The 15,663-nt window shown below is 41.7% G+C and overlaps 1 protein-coding gene across 4 annotated transcripts in view; it reads right to left on the bottom strand.

Annotated features, from left to right (window-relative positions):
• The window catches only part of LOC102463405 (putative RNA-binding protein Luc7-like 2), a 75,052-nt gene that overhangs the window by 20,303 nt on the left and 39,086 nt on the right, over window positions 1–15,663 (bottom strand). For all 4 annotated transcript variants that reach the window (XM_014575832.4, XM_075935393.2, XM_075935401.2 and 1 more), the window contains 3 exons: window positions 4,978–5,076; window positions 3,229–3,339; window positions 929–1,072 (listed from right to left, as the gene is read on the bottom strand). In XM_014575832.4, the coding sequence (XP_014431318.1) occupies window positions 929–1,072; window positions 3,229–3,339; window positions 4,978–5,076 (354 nt within the window). The remainder of the gene's footprint in view (window positions 1–928; window positions 1,073–3,228; window positions 3,340–4,977; window positions 5,077–15,663) is intronic.

Below are 15,663 nucleotides of genomic sequence, written 5' to 3'. Positions count from 1 at the left end.
AATCCTGAAAAAATCACCTAAAAATCATATTTCCAGTCTTGATCTCTTACTGAAGGGTTCTTTTTAATTGAGCAAAATTTGTATGGCCATTTGAGTATATGAGAACAGCTGGGTAAAAGAACAAAGTCACACATCTGTTAAAAACTATTTGCAGTTATTTTAAGTTGCTCAAGCATCAAAATGATTCAGATAGAAAGCAGAAACATGACATGGAAATAGCTTTCAGTGAAAAGAGCCTTTTGAAAGCTCCAGTTTGTGTTATCTGAGTTGCACATTGCTGAAAAAGTCTCAGTGCAAATCATGATGCATAAGGCTTAAAGCTAGTCATCTTAGCAATACTGGCCAGGACACTAATGGGTCTAACAACAATAGAACCAAATGCAGTATCCATAGAAACTGAACAGCCCAACATAGTTCAAATCAAACAAAAGACTCATTGTGGAAATAAATGCATTTGAAATAGTGCAGGACTACCTAAAAAAAGTTTTATTTTATAAGATCATGGGAATACCAGCAGATACCCCAGTGGACTGAACAACAAAATAGTGAAAATATTCAGCTAGATCTAGACCATCTAACCCTGTGCAAAGTTATAATCGATTGTTTCATACCCTCAATCAAAATTAAAGTGCTCATGATTTTAAGAAATTGTACAGTATATAGATGCTGACAAGATTTAAGTTATTTTTTAATGTCCAAAAATATTTTAGATACCAAAATACACACCTCCAAAAGAAAAAACCCTTTTACATAAAAGTTCAAGTTAAAGACACTCTATTTCCATTCTGTCATGAAAAATAAGTTTAACATTTCCAATGAATGCTCAACATTTTAATCCAAAATGTCCAGAGAAATATGGTTGAAGAACCTAAAAAACATCTGAAATGAAGTGTCAATGAATTCACAGAAATAAATACAACACAATTACCTCTGCTTCTCTCTTCTTTGCCCGGGCTTTCTCCACTTCATCCATTACTTTCTGGGATTCCTCCACATTTCCATCAGCTCCCAACTGTTCTACTTTGGCCAACAGCTTCCCAATTTCTTCATTCAATTCATGAACTCGTTCAGCCTTGGAAAACAAGGGGAGCTCAATACTGGCAAGCTTTCAGGTGTGTTAGAATTGGTTTCTCACAGAGAAGCTAGATTGTGTTTGTTGGGATTAAAATCTAAAGTCATTGCTATATAAAAAACCTCTAAGGCAATGTCAATAGACATATGTAGATCAAAGGTATCTTTAACTGAACAAGTACTGTAAGCCCCACCTACCCTGTATTCTCCAACAAGTATATTCCAGAGCAGAAAATCTCCCCTGCATATTCACAAGTTATTAAATTTTCAGGTTATGATATTTCTATAGCTGCCTCCGGGATTTTCATTATGATAATTTATGATGCAAGACTCATTGCTGCTGAAAGGGTTACCTTCACTCTACTTGCTTTGTCTCTAGTTATGCTCCACTTTAAGACCATAAGTCTGTTTAGAAATGCTCCACAATGCAAAAATTGTAAGGTCATTGCTCTCTATTCGATAAATAAATACGTTTGTAAAATTAACATATCTATTTCTCCCAACATGTGCATGCACTCACTGGAAGGAGACTGGAATTTTACAGTTACAAAAATTAGATGAGACTGCATTAACTACTAAGCTCTCTCAACTGCTGAGATTCTAGGCAAAAGACAGTTACTTCTTTTTGAAGGCATGCTCCACCACAGACTGAAGTTTCCTGAAAAGAAGTGGATGACCAGTCATCTCCCTGTTCTTCCCTCTCATTTTAGTTAGTGTTTTGCAAGCCATTGGTCCCAAATCACAAAAGGGTTGCAGGAAGGTATCAAGATAAGTAATCACATCCAAGGCCAGATTAAGCTACCACTGGAGCCTAGTCTACAGACATAAGAGCGGCCATACTGTGTTAGACCAAAAGTACATTACAGGTGTGTTGTGAGCAAGACACGAGAAGTCATTCTTCCGCTCTATTTTGCGCTGGTTAGGCCTCACTTGGAGGATTGTGTCCAGTTCTGGGCACTGCATTTCAAGAAAAATGTGGAGAAATTGGAGAGGGTCCAGAGAAGAGCAACAAGAATGATTAAAGGTCTAGAGAACATGACCTATGAAGGAAGGCTGAAAGAATTGGGTTTAAGTTTGGAAAAGAAAAGATTGAGGGGGGACATGATAGCAGTTTTCAGGTATCTAAAAGGGTGTCATAAGGAGGAGGAAGAAAACTTGTTCATCTTGGCCTCTGAGGATAGAACAAGAAGCAATGGGCTTAAACTGCAGCAAGGGGCTCTTGTACATTTCAAAGCAGAAGTGCCTACATGAAGCCTGGGGTCAGCGGGGACTCCCCACTGGCTCTAGGCTCCACGCGGCGTTTCAATCTTTGAAATGCACAAGAGCTCCTGCTGCGTCCCTGGCCTGTCCCATGGAGCTGGAGGGAACAGGCTTTTAAGCCAGCTCCCCGCAGCACCCCCTCCTCTTCTCTCCCTTGCTGCCTCTTTGTGATAGAGGCAGCTGCAGGGGAGGGAGGGCGCTAACTGACCATCCGATAAGCTTTTGCTTATTGGGTAGTCGATTAGTTGCTTACATCCCTACAAGGAACAAGCAGTGTCCAGTCCCCAGCTCTGCTCGTCCCACCCCCAGCTGCAGTCCTTTCCCAATACAAAGCCTGGATCCCAACCATGGCAAAGCTCCACACCAGTGACAGGACCAGCTGTTTCTCTGCTCCAACCCCCAGCCTATGGCTGCAACTCTGTTCCCAGCTCTAACCTCAGATCCACCCCTCAGTCTCAGCCCCTTTACTCCTGGCCACCCCAGGCTCAGATTGGCAGGGAGAGAAGGGGAGCATCCTTAAAAGTTTAGAGATCACACCTCTAAATTTCCACATACATCAATCCAGGATCAGGGTTGAGGGTGTAATGGTGGGTTGCAAAATAGACAAAATGCAATTGGGTCATGTTGGTAAAAAGTTTGGGAAATATGAAAAACATTCAGGGAGGAGAGGCAATTTCTCTTGCTCACACCAAAATCCACTGTTTGGGTGGCCTATCAAAGCCTAAATTTCCTTCCTTTTAAAAATTATTTGAATTTCACTAATGGGTAGTCTCATCTGAGTTCCCTTCAAGTGCACTTGGGCTAAATAAGAAATGGTTGTTTCCTGATTAAGGAAAATCACCCCAATTAGATGTATTCCCTTAAGTTGTATGATAGGAACCAGTTGTAAATGCTTACTTTAGCTGCAACTTCAGCACTGATCTCTTCTTGGGTTTCTGCTAGTCTTTTCTTCGCCACTTCAGTTCTTCTGTCACAATCAGCAATGAATGACTGCAGGTGATCCATTGCCTAAAATATGAAAAGACCATCATGGCCAGAAAGAACAAGCAAAGCCCTCTAGACAAAGCCATAGCTGAGTGTTTGGGAAATACCAAATAAACTTATTTTAGGTTCTCATCATTAGGAAAAAAGGATCTTTTTAGCCCACGTGTAACTTATAGTGCAATCTCGAGTTTTACCTCGACCAGCCAATATGGATTACAACTCAAAATGCTTCATCATTGGGATTCTAAATTAGTTAACTAACATGGATTAGTTTAGCATGGGCTAAAACCATATCTTTATTACTAGTGAATATTAGACTAAGGGATCGCACAATATGACTATTCAAAGCACATATGACCACCGTCATTGTATACAATCTGTTACCCCAGATGCAAGAGAAAAATAAATTTTTAATGTTGTGGACAAAAATAGCACTCTAAAGCCTCTCCTCAAAGCACGAATGTGTTACTCCTGGAGGAATTCTGGGTCACTATGCACATTCAGAACTCACGTCCCTGTCCAGATTTTTTTAATTTCTTTGCAGAAAATACATTTTAGTAGGCAGGTGTTGTTGCTACTCGACTGCATCTTCTGGTTCCAAATAAAGTGTGTTTGACCAGTTCATAATTCTGAGGCATATAATAGAAACTAAGAATTACATGTATCTAGTAAAACCTGTGCTATCTAGCACACCGGGGGATTAGGGTATACCGGTAACCTAAAAATTCTGGTTATCGGGGGGGAGGGCATGCGGGAGCCAGAATGTGGCCTGCTTGGGGGGGGGGGGGGGGGGGGCGGAAGCCAGGGGGATGGAGATGGCAGGAGCAGCCTGCCAGGGGGTGTGGGAGTCGGGGGGGGGGGGGGGGGAAGAGATGGACTAGCCTGACAAGGGTGCCAGGAGCTGCAGGGTGAGCCGAGATGCTTGCTGCTTGCTTCCAGCTGCCATTCACTCCTCCCCCAGGTAAGTGCTGCATGCTCATCCAAGGAGCAGCCCACGACTTAAAGGGCCAGTTTCCATTTTTTTCCCCCCTCCCGGTGTCAGAAGTTTGCTCGTTTCTATAGTTTTCCGTATGCTTAAGTTCCGGATAGCACAGGTTTTACTGTAGTAAGGAAACTATTAGTCAAAAAAAATTTCTTGATTTTTTTTGTTGTCTGTATTGTTATAGACATACTCATTAACAAGTCTTTTGAAATAAATTACCAAAATAATTGAAATTAGCATGATTGTGTTATTTTGACAAAATATACACAATTTTAAAATATGGTGCACTGAATTTTTATTTTTGGAGCAAAATTCCCCTCAAGAGTTATTTATGATTTGCTATTTATGCACTGTAATGAACAATAATGAATTCTAAGATAGGAATTGGATAGCAACCGCCTGATGATATCCAGAGATATGGGGATAACAGATATGGAGACTGTTAACTGATCAGCCATGGACAATGCTCAATTCTTGTCACCGACTAGCAATATAGACTGGTAACTTTGCTATTGATATGTCACCATCATTGTAATCATGCAAGAGCCCTACCTTTCAAATCCATCAACTATAGTTTTGTGGACAAAGTTTACATCCTCTATATACTCAGCACTTTATATCCATTGTACATGTGTACTCAGTTGCAAGAAAAGTAGTATATTTAAATGAAAAAAACATACATCAAGCTCAAAGAAAAAATCTTGCTCCTTGGATGCAATTTCATAATCTGCTCTTAATGCCAGGTCATGCACCTTCAGACATTCTCCAAGATCCATCCTCTGAAAACAGACAAATGATTATTTGGGGTTGGAGAAGCAGAGGTATAGCTTAATCTGTAGGACAAATATTCCCGAAGTGAAGTTTGCATGACTTTTTCAACTGTAAGCTATTGGAAAGTGAATCATTTTTCTGTATGGAATTTCAGATAGATTATTTTAGTACTACTACAGGTTATTTCAGTATTGCTACAAATACAGTGTGGCATTTGGAATTATTACAGCATGCAGGTGTAAGAGGACGTAAAAACAGACAAATGACTAGCATTAAGTCAGACCCAATTCATGCTATATGTTCTGAGAACTCTCATTTCCCACCGTAATTTAACCCATTTACTAACCAAAGTCCATGAAGAAGATTGAAGTAACTGAGATCCTCTACTTAGCTAAACAATTTAAAAGGTGCAAGTCACTGCAACACTGTTTTTAGCTGAGTAACAGAATCTGCAGTGACGGTTATTGGAACACACTAGAAGGTATTTTAGTCTTAATCATCCTTGAAAATGCTGCAATTTAAGCTTAATTATAGTGAAGCATTGTTTAAAAAGCAATCCTGGACAGCTTAACTAAAAAGTTGGGATCAATCTCCCCTTCCCTCAGAAAATTTTGGTGATGAGGAGTAAAGACAAACCAGCCGTCTAAATGCATGAATTAAGACTGAGAAATTAAAAACGGAAGTGAACATAAAATGCTACACACGAAGAGGAAGAGGCAAAAAGAATGAGGTAGAACATGAAATGGATTGAGCCACTACGTATTTAATATTATAGAGAAAACACCTGCAAGAAATACAGAATTTAAGTGTGCCCATAAAGGTATAACCACTAGCAATTAAATTTTGTTTCAAGTGAAAATCAGCTATCCGTGAGTTTGCAAGTAGGTAAGAAACACAATCCAATTGGTTCATATTGAAAAAAGAAAAAAGCATCCCCCAAAATACCATATTATTATGCAAAATAAGACTCTGCAAATGTATGTCTGATTTTCCCTCATGTGAAAAGACTAAAGCAACAACAAATATAGCTAACTAACATTTTCATTATTTAACTTATACCTCATAACTTTTTTTAAACAAAATTAGTAGGGTTTTACTTAAATCAACAACCTAAGATAACAATGAGAAATGTTTAATTAATAAACTATTAAAAGTATCGGAGAAAATACAATAATTTGTAAGTTTTAAACTGCTTGTTGGCAGTGTCCATCCTCCTAAGAAGTCACCTCATGCTTGTAATTGTCAGTATGCATGGAAACTTGAATATGGTCAGAGACTAGAAATAAGTGACTGCTGTGGGTTAATAGTGATTTTACAACCAAATTATCAAATATTAGCTCAAAACATTTTTAAAAAATAAACACTGCAATAAAATGGGTTAATTTAGAAGTCAAGTATCATGTGACTAAGACAATTTCACTGGAACAAGATACCAATGTACTGCCAAAGATTCAGAAATTACTGGCATTACAAATCATTCACAAAGGTAAACATTTAAGACAACAGCCTCCAACAGCTCAGTGAAAAGTATGTTTAAATTTAACATTTTAAAATGTTTGCGGAGAAGTAAAGAACTATTAACATTGGTTAGCTTAAAAATCCCCAAGTTTTAGTTCTTTTCATAATCATCTGGTTAATCCAAGGTATTTTTTCTTTAGGATTTCATTTAATTATTGAGCTAAACAGAAGACTAGCGTTTTGCCTACAACTGCTACACAGGACAAGCATGCTGTTAACTGATAACAAATGTAATTAATCAACATTAGAAAGTGCTTGTCTTGCAGCCTCTGAAAGCATTACACATTGCATCTAAAGCACTGTTGAAATTAGAACTTGGTAAATTATAATTTAAGAGTTAAAACCTCAGGTTTTAAAGGGAACTATTAATTTTTCAGCATATTAGAGTTCCCTACTTTCAGGTGCATACATGAAACTTTCCTTCATATTGGTGATGTGCAGCAATATACCCACTATGAAGATATTGCCATAAGTTCTGAAATATGACATGCATGAGAGAGTGATTAAAGTAAACCTGAAATGTTTCCAATTAAGAAACAGAGGATTAGAGTAGAAGGAAAATTACTAATTATACTTCAAGTTATTAGCTTTAATGTTCTAATGTATCAAAAACCAAGTTTTGGACATAAAAATATTCGAATTTAAAATTCTTATACCAAACTTTGCAGACATAAGCAAAGCCTGGCTAGATGACATAGTTGTTAGTGTTAGCAGACTTCAGCCAAGTATACCGTGCAGCACGAGACACAGGGAAGTCGGGCGGGAGGTATGGCTGAATTTCTTGTAGCCACATTCACTACAGCCTTAATTATAGCTTTAAATCTCAGAGTAACAGCCATGTTAATCTGTAACTAAAAAAAACTTAACAGTCCTATAGCACCTTAGAGACTAACCAAAAAAGCGTACAGATAATATCATGAGCTTTTGAAGGCAAAGCCCACTTCTTCGGAAGACAAATATGGAGCAAGAGGCATTGAGGTTGAATTCAACTCATATAGTCTCTAAGGTTCCACAGGACCATTATTGTTTTTTAAAGTTTTTTGAGAGCTATAAGTGTCCATCTGATTTTTGTGTCTTGGAATGGAGTTAATATTGATACATTGGTCACTCAAACACCCAAGAGGTCTTCACTGAACTGACTGAAGATTCTTCACTGTGCTTAGACCCCAAGACTGCCAATGTCTGATAAGTGTCAGAAGGGTAACCATGTTAGTCTGTAACTTTAAAAACAATGAGTAGTACTGTGGCACCTTTGAGACTTAACAAAAATGTACATTCTATCATGAGCTTTTGTGGGCAAAACCTGCTGCTTCAGATGAGTGGGAAGCTGGAGCTCTTCCAGCTCATCTGGAGGAGTAGGTTTTGCCCACAGAAGCTCATGATATATATATATTTATATTTTTGTTCATCTCCAAAGTGACACAGGACTACCCACTATTTTTAATGTTTGGTAATTTCAATCAAGTTAATGACTACAGCACAAGATCAGGTCGGGGCCATGAGTATCAGGGGACTATAAATATTTGATTACCAATCAGTTGACAGATCTGGATACAGTTCAGATAAGTATTTGGAATGGGACTGTAGACTGAGCAAGACATTATTAGGACAGACCTTTCACCTGTGATTTGAGGTCATGACATCTTTTCCCACAGAGGCAGAGAATATGTTGTGGTAGTCCATGCATCAAGATGGCTCCAAAGCAAGGGTGGCCAACCCGTTATAGGCAAAGAGCCAAAATAGCTGTGAATATAGTACAAAGAGCCAGGGAGGAAAAGGTCCCTCTCCCTCCAACAAAAGAAAGAAAAGAAGCCCCCAGCCACGTGGGGGGGGGGGGGGAGAGGAAGAGAAGGACTGCCTTGTTAACAAATGCAGTTAAAGGCTTTTTGGCCACATCAGGCTCCCACTATCCGCCGCCATCTTGAAGACGCCATTTTGAATGGCTGCGCTGGACAGCTCCCCTGCCCTGGAGAGCATAGGGAGCCGGGAGCCATTTACAGGGGCAGCTACACAAGCCGCAGGTGGCGGTTTCACAAGCTGCACTTTCGGGGTGCCACGACTGCTCTAAAGTAGGCCACGACTGCTCTAAAGTAATATTATTTTCATTCAGACTACTACTGAAAGGTTGGGTCTGTGTAACAACCTCTTGCCATCTATCAGTGATCTAGTGACCTTAAAATGTCCTCTTAATCTCTCCCTTAAAAGTCATGATATTTTATAGAGAAGGTATAGCACAGACTGGCTGCAGCACTGGAATTCCCCATTTGAATCGGACTGCAAATTTATGGAATATTTGTAGTCACGTACTAAAAATGCAAGAGACAAAATAAAAGTTCTTCACCTCCACCACAGTATCTGTTAAGTCTCATTGAAAGTTGGATGGAAGTCCTTCACTAGCAATGGCAATTGGGGTCTATCAACATATCCATATGGGAAAAAACTTCCTTAAGAACAAATGATCCTGTGATGGAGCTCTTGCCTCAGAAATGACAGCCTACCAATGTGTATCAAACTATCAATTTTTCTGGAAAGATCAGCAAGTTGAAGCAGATTAAACGGCAATTTCTTGAGCCCTCCAAATGTCCTAGTTCCAAGCCAATCAAGTTTTAGATAACTATTCATCTGTATTAAGAGATCCTACATGTAGGCTCTTTCAAGAAACAGTTTTACCACCCATTCTATGTAAAATGAACATGAGACCATCAGAGTTAATAGGGGAATATGGACTGCATTGAATTCAGTATACTCAGCTTTTCAATCACGTAAGATCCAGCTGGAGCAATGAAATGAATAAAATCAAAGTCTTATGAAGATAGAACAGAGTAGTACCAGCCTGATGAGTAATAATTAAAACAAGACTGAAGCATTGATGGTGTGCTGGGAATAGCAACTGAAAGACGAGTACAGGTACTCCTGGATAAGGACAGCATCAACCATTTGTACCCCAAATTCACTTTTGGAATGATAAAATTCCAAAAGCAGCCCTGAATCCTAACAGCTGTAGCTAAAAAGGTATTTTTAAATAATTTGGATCTAGTTAGAGCCGTGGTATCCAACACACTAGCCAATAGCTACATGTAGCTATTTAGTCAGGGTATGTCTAGACTACACGCTTCTTTTGAAAGAAGCTTTTTCGAAAGAATCTTTAGAAAAAGCTTCTTTTGAAAGATTATCTAGACAGCAACAACTTTTTTGAAAAAGCGATCCGCTTTTTTGAAAGAGTACCCAGGCAATCTGGATGCTCTCTTTCGGGAAAAAGCATTCTTCCTCATAAAATGAGGTTTACTGCAGTCGAAAAAACCGCCGTGTTTTTTATTTAATTTTGAAAGAGTACGGCAGCAGTCTAGACGCAGGTGAAGTTTTTCAAAAAAGGCCACTTAATCTCACTCTTAAGTTCATGGTGTCCGAACAGTTCTGCTATAGCTGAGGCTATGTCTAGACTACAAGGTTTGGGGTTTTTGTTTTTTGTTTTTTTTGTTTGTTTGTTCGTTACAGACCAAGGCATCATTGATTTCTTTGCTACCTTGAAACAAGACTGGTGCAAAAATGGACACCACAGGGGTTGCAAAAAGACTTCAGAAACTGGAAGTAGTGCACAATGCAGACGGTCATATGATGAGACAGCCATGATGAAGCAGCATATAAACATCAATACTTCCAGGAACACCACTGCTTCCCAACAAGTTTCTGGGAGACTTTAAAGGTGCCCTTCCTATTAAGTTTTAAATGGGTTGGTATCTGAGGCATTGAACTTTGTCTTCCACTGTGGCAGTAAGAAAGAAAGGCACTCATGCTGGAGTACCATTTCTACAAATGAAAGGGAGGCTTTTATGAAGTGCACTCAATTATAGAGATGTTAAAAATAATTTATTTTAATAACTATGTAACTGCAACAATTTTTAATGGTTGCATGTGGTGGGGACCTTTTTGGATCAAGGGCCGCACACAAGTGAGAAGAAAAAAAAACCCCCATGGCTTCAAATTGAGGTGGTGGCCTAGGCTAATAGATTTTTTTTACACTCCAGTTCCACAGAGGTGCAAGGGCGGGAGGGGGGCGGAGAGGGAGGGGAGGCTGGAGCACCACATTGGGCTCCCAAAGCTTCAGGGGAGCCCTGAATCTCCAGGGCCAGGGCCAGGCAAGTCAGGGGCCACATCTGGCCTCCGGGCCTTAAGTTCCCCACCACCACCTCTGGGTTACAGTTACTCAGTGTTCCCCTGGGGGCAGGGCCCGCACCACTGCACTCCCTGGGAGCCCCCTACCACTCATGCTGCTGCCTCCAGAAAGGCTCCCTACCTGCCACCCCACATTGCTGCCTCTAATACAGCAAGTGGCAGGCAGTTTCCCTCTGTGTTCTTCATTTAAAACTTGGACCAGCAGGCTGGTACTGAAGATATTGGATAGCAATTTACAAGACAACTGTAAACAATTTACAACTTGTAAACAGTAGTTTTGTTGCTTGGCTGCTTGAGTATTTGATAGGGAAGTATGGTCAATGGTAACATGGTAGAGTTGAGATTATGGCAAAGGAACATCAGTGAATTTCCTCAGTTTCAAGGATAAGTTTTTGCTTCAAACATTTTAATAATTTCCTGAATATATATTTATAACTTGTGTCAGCCCTTCATTTTCGGTTTAAACCAATTTTTTTTTAAAAAAAGAGGTTTTTCAAAATATTTTTTCTAATTTTCACCTTTTTATCATTCAACTATACACCAATATTTTGGAAAATATAATATATTTTATGAAATACATGTATTATGATTAATATATTAATCTGTGTGTATATGCAAAGTTGCTTGTTGAAGTAATACAACAGGCACACATGCAACCTCTGAAGTGTGCACACTTCTGAATATACTGATGAACCTTCCACCCACCTACCCCATTGAAATTTTAGAAACCAACTAGACACACACACTGGGGACTTGCTTTCCTATGCAAATTTGACAGTATCTCTCATGGCTTGAGCAAAGACATGAACTGGATGGACCCCTATATTCAACACCAAATGACATCAAAAGCTAGTTGTAACACTTACAGCCCACTCAATTAGCCTCATTAGCACTGGCACTACAATTGACAGGTTTTTTCCTCCTCCCCTTCTCCCTTCGTTATAAATTTGGAGGTTCCCCTTTTTTTCCCCTCCACTCATCTTAGGAAGTGGGTTTTGACCTCAAAAGCTAATGATTATTTTTATTTATATATATATATATATATATATATATATATATATATATATATATATATATAAACTTATAAACATATTTTGTTCGTCTAAGGTGCTACAGGACTACGCTTTTTTGAAGTTTGACTAACATGGCTACCCCTCTGAGTCTTTTATACATGATCTATATTATGCTCGTTTGCCCCGGAGCAAAGCTGCCCAGGCAGCGGGACTCCCCCCGCCTGGGCGGCTTTGCTCCTGTCCCCCTGGTCTGCTCCGGGGCAAACGAGCAAAGCCGCCCAGGCAGCGGGACTCCCCCTGCCTGGGCGGCTTTGCTCCTGTCCCTCTGGTCTGCTGGGGGGGGGGGGGGGGGGGCCAGCAAAGCAGCTGGACCCCCTCAGCAGACCAGGGACACCCGAGCAAAGCCGCCCAGGCGGCGGGAGTCCCGCCGCCTGGGCGGCTTTGCTCGTTTGCCCCGGAGCAAAGCTGCCCAGGCGGCGGGACTCCGCCCGCATGGGCAGCTTTGCTCCTGTCCCCCTGGTCTGCTGGGGGGGGTCCAGCAAAGCCACTGGACCCCCCCAGCAGACCAGGGACACCCGAGCAAAGCCGCCGCTTGGGCGCCTTTGCTCCCGGGCAAACGAGCAAAGCCGCCCAGGTGGCGGCTTTGCTCTGGTGTCCCTGGTCTGCTGTGGGGGTCCAGCGGCTTTGCTGGACCCCCCCAGCAGACCAGGGGGACAGGAGCAAAGCCTTGGAGCACGCCCACAGCGGGACAGCCCAGGCGCGCTTGGGCTGTCCCGCTGCGGGCGTGCTCTGCGACTTTGCTCCTGTCCCTCTGGTCTGCTTGGAGGGGAGGGGGGGGTGCAGCTAGTGCCCCCCTCCCCCCAGCAGACCAGGCTTTTCTTGCCTACCCCTGGGGCAGAGCAGCTGGGGGCTGCTGGGTTGGTCCCGCAGCACCGCTCCGGACCAACCCGGCAGAACCCCAGCTGCTCTGCCCCAGGCGTCCTGATTCAGCCACTGCTGGTCAGTTTCAGCAGCGGCTGAATCAGGACGCCTGGGGCAGAGCAGCTGGGGTGCTGCTGGGTTGCTCCAGTAGCGCGGAGGAGCCGCGCTACTGGAGCAACCCAGCAGCACCCCAGCTGCTCTGCCCCAGGCGTCCCCAAGTCAGCCGCTGCTGAAACTGACCAGTGGCTGACTACAGGAAGCCCGAGGCAGAGTTGCTCTGCCCCAGGCTTCCTGGAATCAGCCGCTGATCAGTTTCAGCAGCAGCTGACTTGGGGACCCCTGGGTTTCTTAAGTTGAATCCGTATGTAAGTCAGAACTGGCATCCAGATTCAGCCGCGGTTGAAACTGATCAGTTTCAGCAGCGGCTGACGCCAGTTCCGACTTACATACAGATTCAACTTAAGAACAAACCTACAGTCCCTATCTTGTACGTAACCCGGGGACTGCCTGTATTGTCTTACTTCCAATGTTCCTAGAACCAGAGTACACAAAAAAAGTTTCTCTTCCTCCTCTTCTCCCTAATTCCTAGAATGCTAGCTTCTCCTGCTGGCATAAAGATGGTTGTCTGATCCATGCAGTGGTTTTCAAAGTAGAACTGGGTAAGATTTCCAGATAAAGAGTTTATTCATTGAAAAAAGTAGTTTTAGATTGACCAGAACTATACATAAATATATTGATCAAGCAAACCAGACATTTCAGTAATGCCAAAACAAAATGTTTTGTCCCCAAAAACTTGTTTATACTTTCAGGCATTTTGACAAAAGCATAGGAAAGAATTCACAAAACAGCCAGAGGAGCCTCCCTTATAATTTTTAGATCAGTACTTAGGGTATACTCACATAGGACGTGAGAGTCTGAAGTTGAACTGTCCAGGATGTGGGAGTCTGGAGTTCAACTGTCCACTCTGCCGAATGAAGAGAGCTGATGTGGGATTCCTAGTTCAGGCAGAGCAGCAAACTGAACTCTGGTCTCACATCCCAGATGAGTGCCTTAATCACTAATCTAAATCTTACAAGGGAGGTTCCTTCTCAGGCTATTTTATGAATCCTTTACTATGCTTTTGTCAAAATGCTTGAAAGTCTAAAAGTTTTCTGGAACAAAATGAAACGTTTCAACAGCACTGAAACACTGATTGGAAAATTGAAAAAAAAATCAAGTTGAAACTAAATTCAAAATTGTTTTCTATTCAATTAGCAACAATTTGTTTTTGATCTTCTGAAATTGCCAGATGAATACAAAAAACATTATTCATCCTTCTCTATTTTAAAGTTATGGAGAAAAAAAGGTTAGAGAAGCATGTCAGTACTCATTTGAATTGAAGAAATTTAAAAAAAAGATAAGATTTAAATATGCAGTATTTTGTTATTAACATTCACTCTTTCCAGTTTAATTCCATGACAGATGAACAGAATCTCCCATAATAACCTGTCTGGCCAGAACAGCAAATCCTATATACGAGAACATGAAATTACAGGTAAGGAAACTAGTTTTAACCTTTCTCCATAGCAGGATCCATCACTCTAAGCAGTAGTTATGGCAGTGGTCCCCATCCTTTTGGGGCTGCCGGGTGCCCGTGCACGCGCCGTACATCTGGGGACGGCACCGTGCCTGGGGCCGCGTATGTGCGCTGCGCGCCCAGGGCGCAAGGATGGTTCGGGCTGGCCCTGGTCACTAAGTGGGCACACAAATGCCCTGGCGGGCACCATGGTGCCCACGGGCACTGCGTTGGGGACCACTGAGTTATGGGAAATAGACAGAAGTGCACAAACTCCCTTCCAAAAATATGGAGGGTGATGTAAATTTTAGAGATCCATTGCTCTAACAAGAGGAAAACAGAAGCAGAGGTACTTATTATCTGATTTGGGAACAAGTAAAACAAAGCAAGAACACATCTGATGTACGGTGACACCATTTATATGAGGATAGCAATCTAAAATGTTGCCATCTTTCAAGATTTTGTCATGAGACTAGCAACACTTTGTGGGGTTTTATTTTTTATTTTACTTAAGAGCTCCTGTTCTCGGAATCATTTGATTATGCAAGAACCTCTGCTTCCATACCAAAAAAATTGCTCCCTCCTCACTGGGGGACAAAAACCTCGAAGATATGAATTCTAAAGGTTCAAAAATAGAAGACAGTTAAAGGTCTCATGATAATTTGGGTCCATTATTATTTTTTTGAATGTTTGATAGTGTGTTTATGCATATTATGCAGAAAGTGTCTTTGTAGGGCAAAATCAGAAATAAGTCTGAAAACCACCTTGTCTGCATGTAAGGTCATTTACTAGAAACATACTCACTCTCAGACAGCGATTCCTATAAAGTGAGTGCTAGGACTGCCATCCAAGAGATTAATCTGCTGGACTGCATCTGAACAGATTTCCCATAGCTGTTATCATATGTTTCTACTGGAGGTGCCCATCCACATCTCAGTGTGTAGAATAAAATGTATTCCATACATGGATGGAAAAAATTAGAGGGAACACTGCTCCTGGCATACTGGCTATTGACTTTATAGTGTTAGAATATGCTTAATGCTTCTACCCTCTGTTTGTAGGATGTCTTTGACAGAACCCAAAATACTCTGTTTTAGGCGCAGGAGAGGATTCTGGCCTGGGGGAGGGTATAGGAAGGGATACAGGGTCTGGAAGGAAGTTGTGCCCTGGGGCAAAGGGTTTGGATCGTGACCTGGGGGAAGGGCTGGGTGCTAGAGACAGGCTTTGGCTGGGAGGCACTTACTTAAGCATCTCCCAGACAGGAGCCTTGCAGCACCCCCAAGGCAGGGTGGGCTCCCTGCCTGATGCAGCCCCAGACTACTTGAAAACACAGGCTGCTCCCTCCATGTGGCTTTCACCTTTGGGAGGGGTGAGAGACTTGCACTGTTCTCATCCCTCTGGCCAATCTCTCAGCT

The sequence above is a fragment of the Pelodiscus sinensis genome, chromosome 1 (assembly GCF_052426305.1).
Source record: "Pelodiscus sinensis isolate ZL-2025 chromosome 1, ASM5242630v1, whole genome shotgun sequence".
In the NCBI taxonomy this organism is placed as follows: domain Eukaryota; kingdom Metazoa; phylum Chordata; order Testudines; family Trionychidae; genus Pelodiscus; species Pelodiscus sinensis.
Note: the sequence above shows the minus strand (reverse complement) of the source record. Positions and strands in the feature narration are given on the sequence as shown.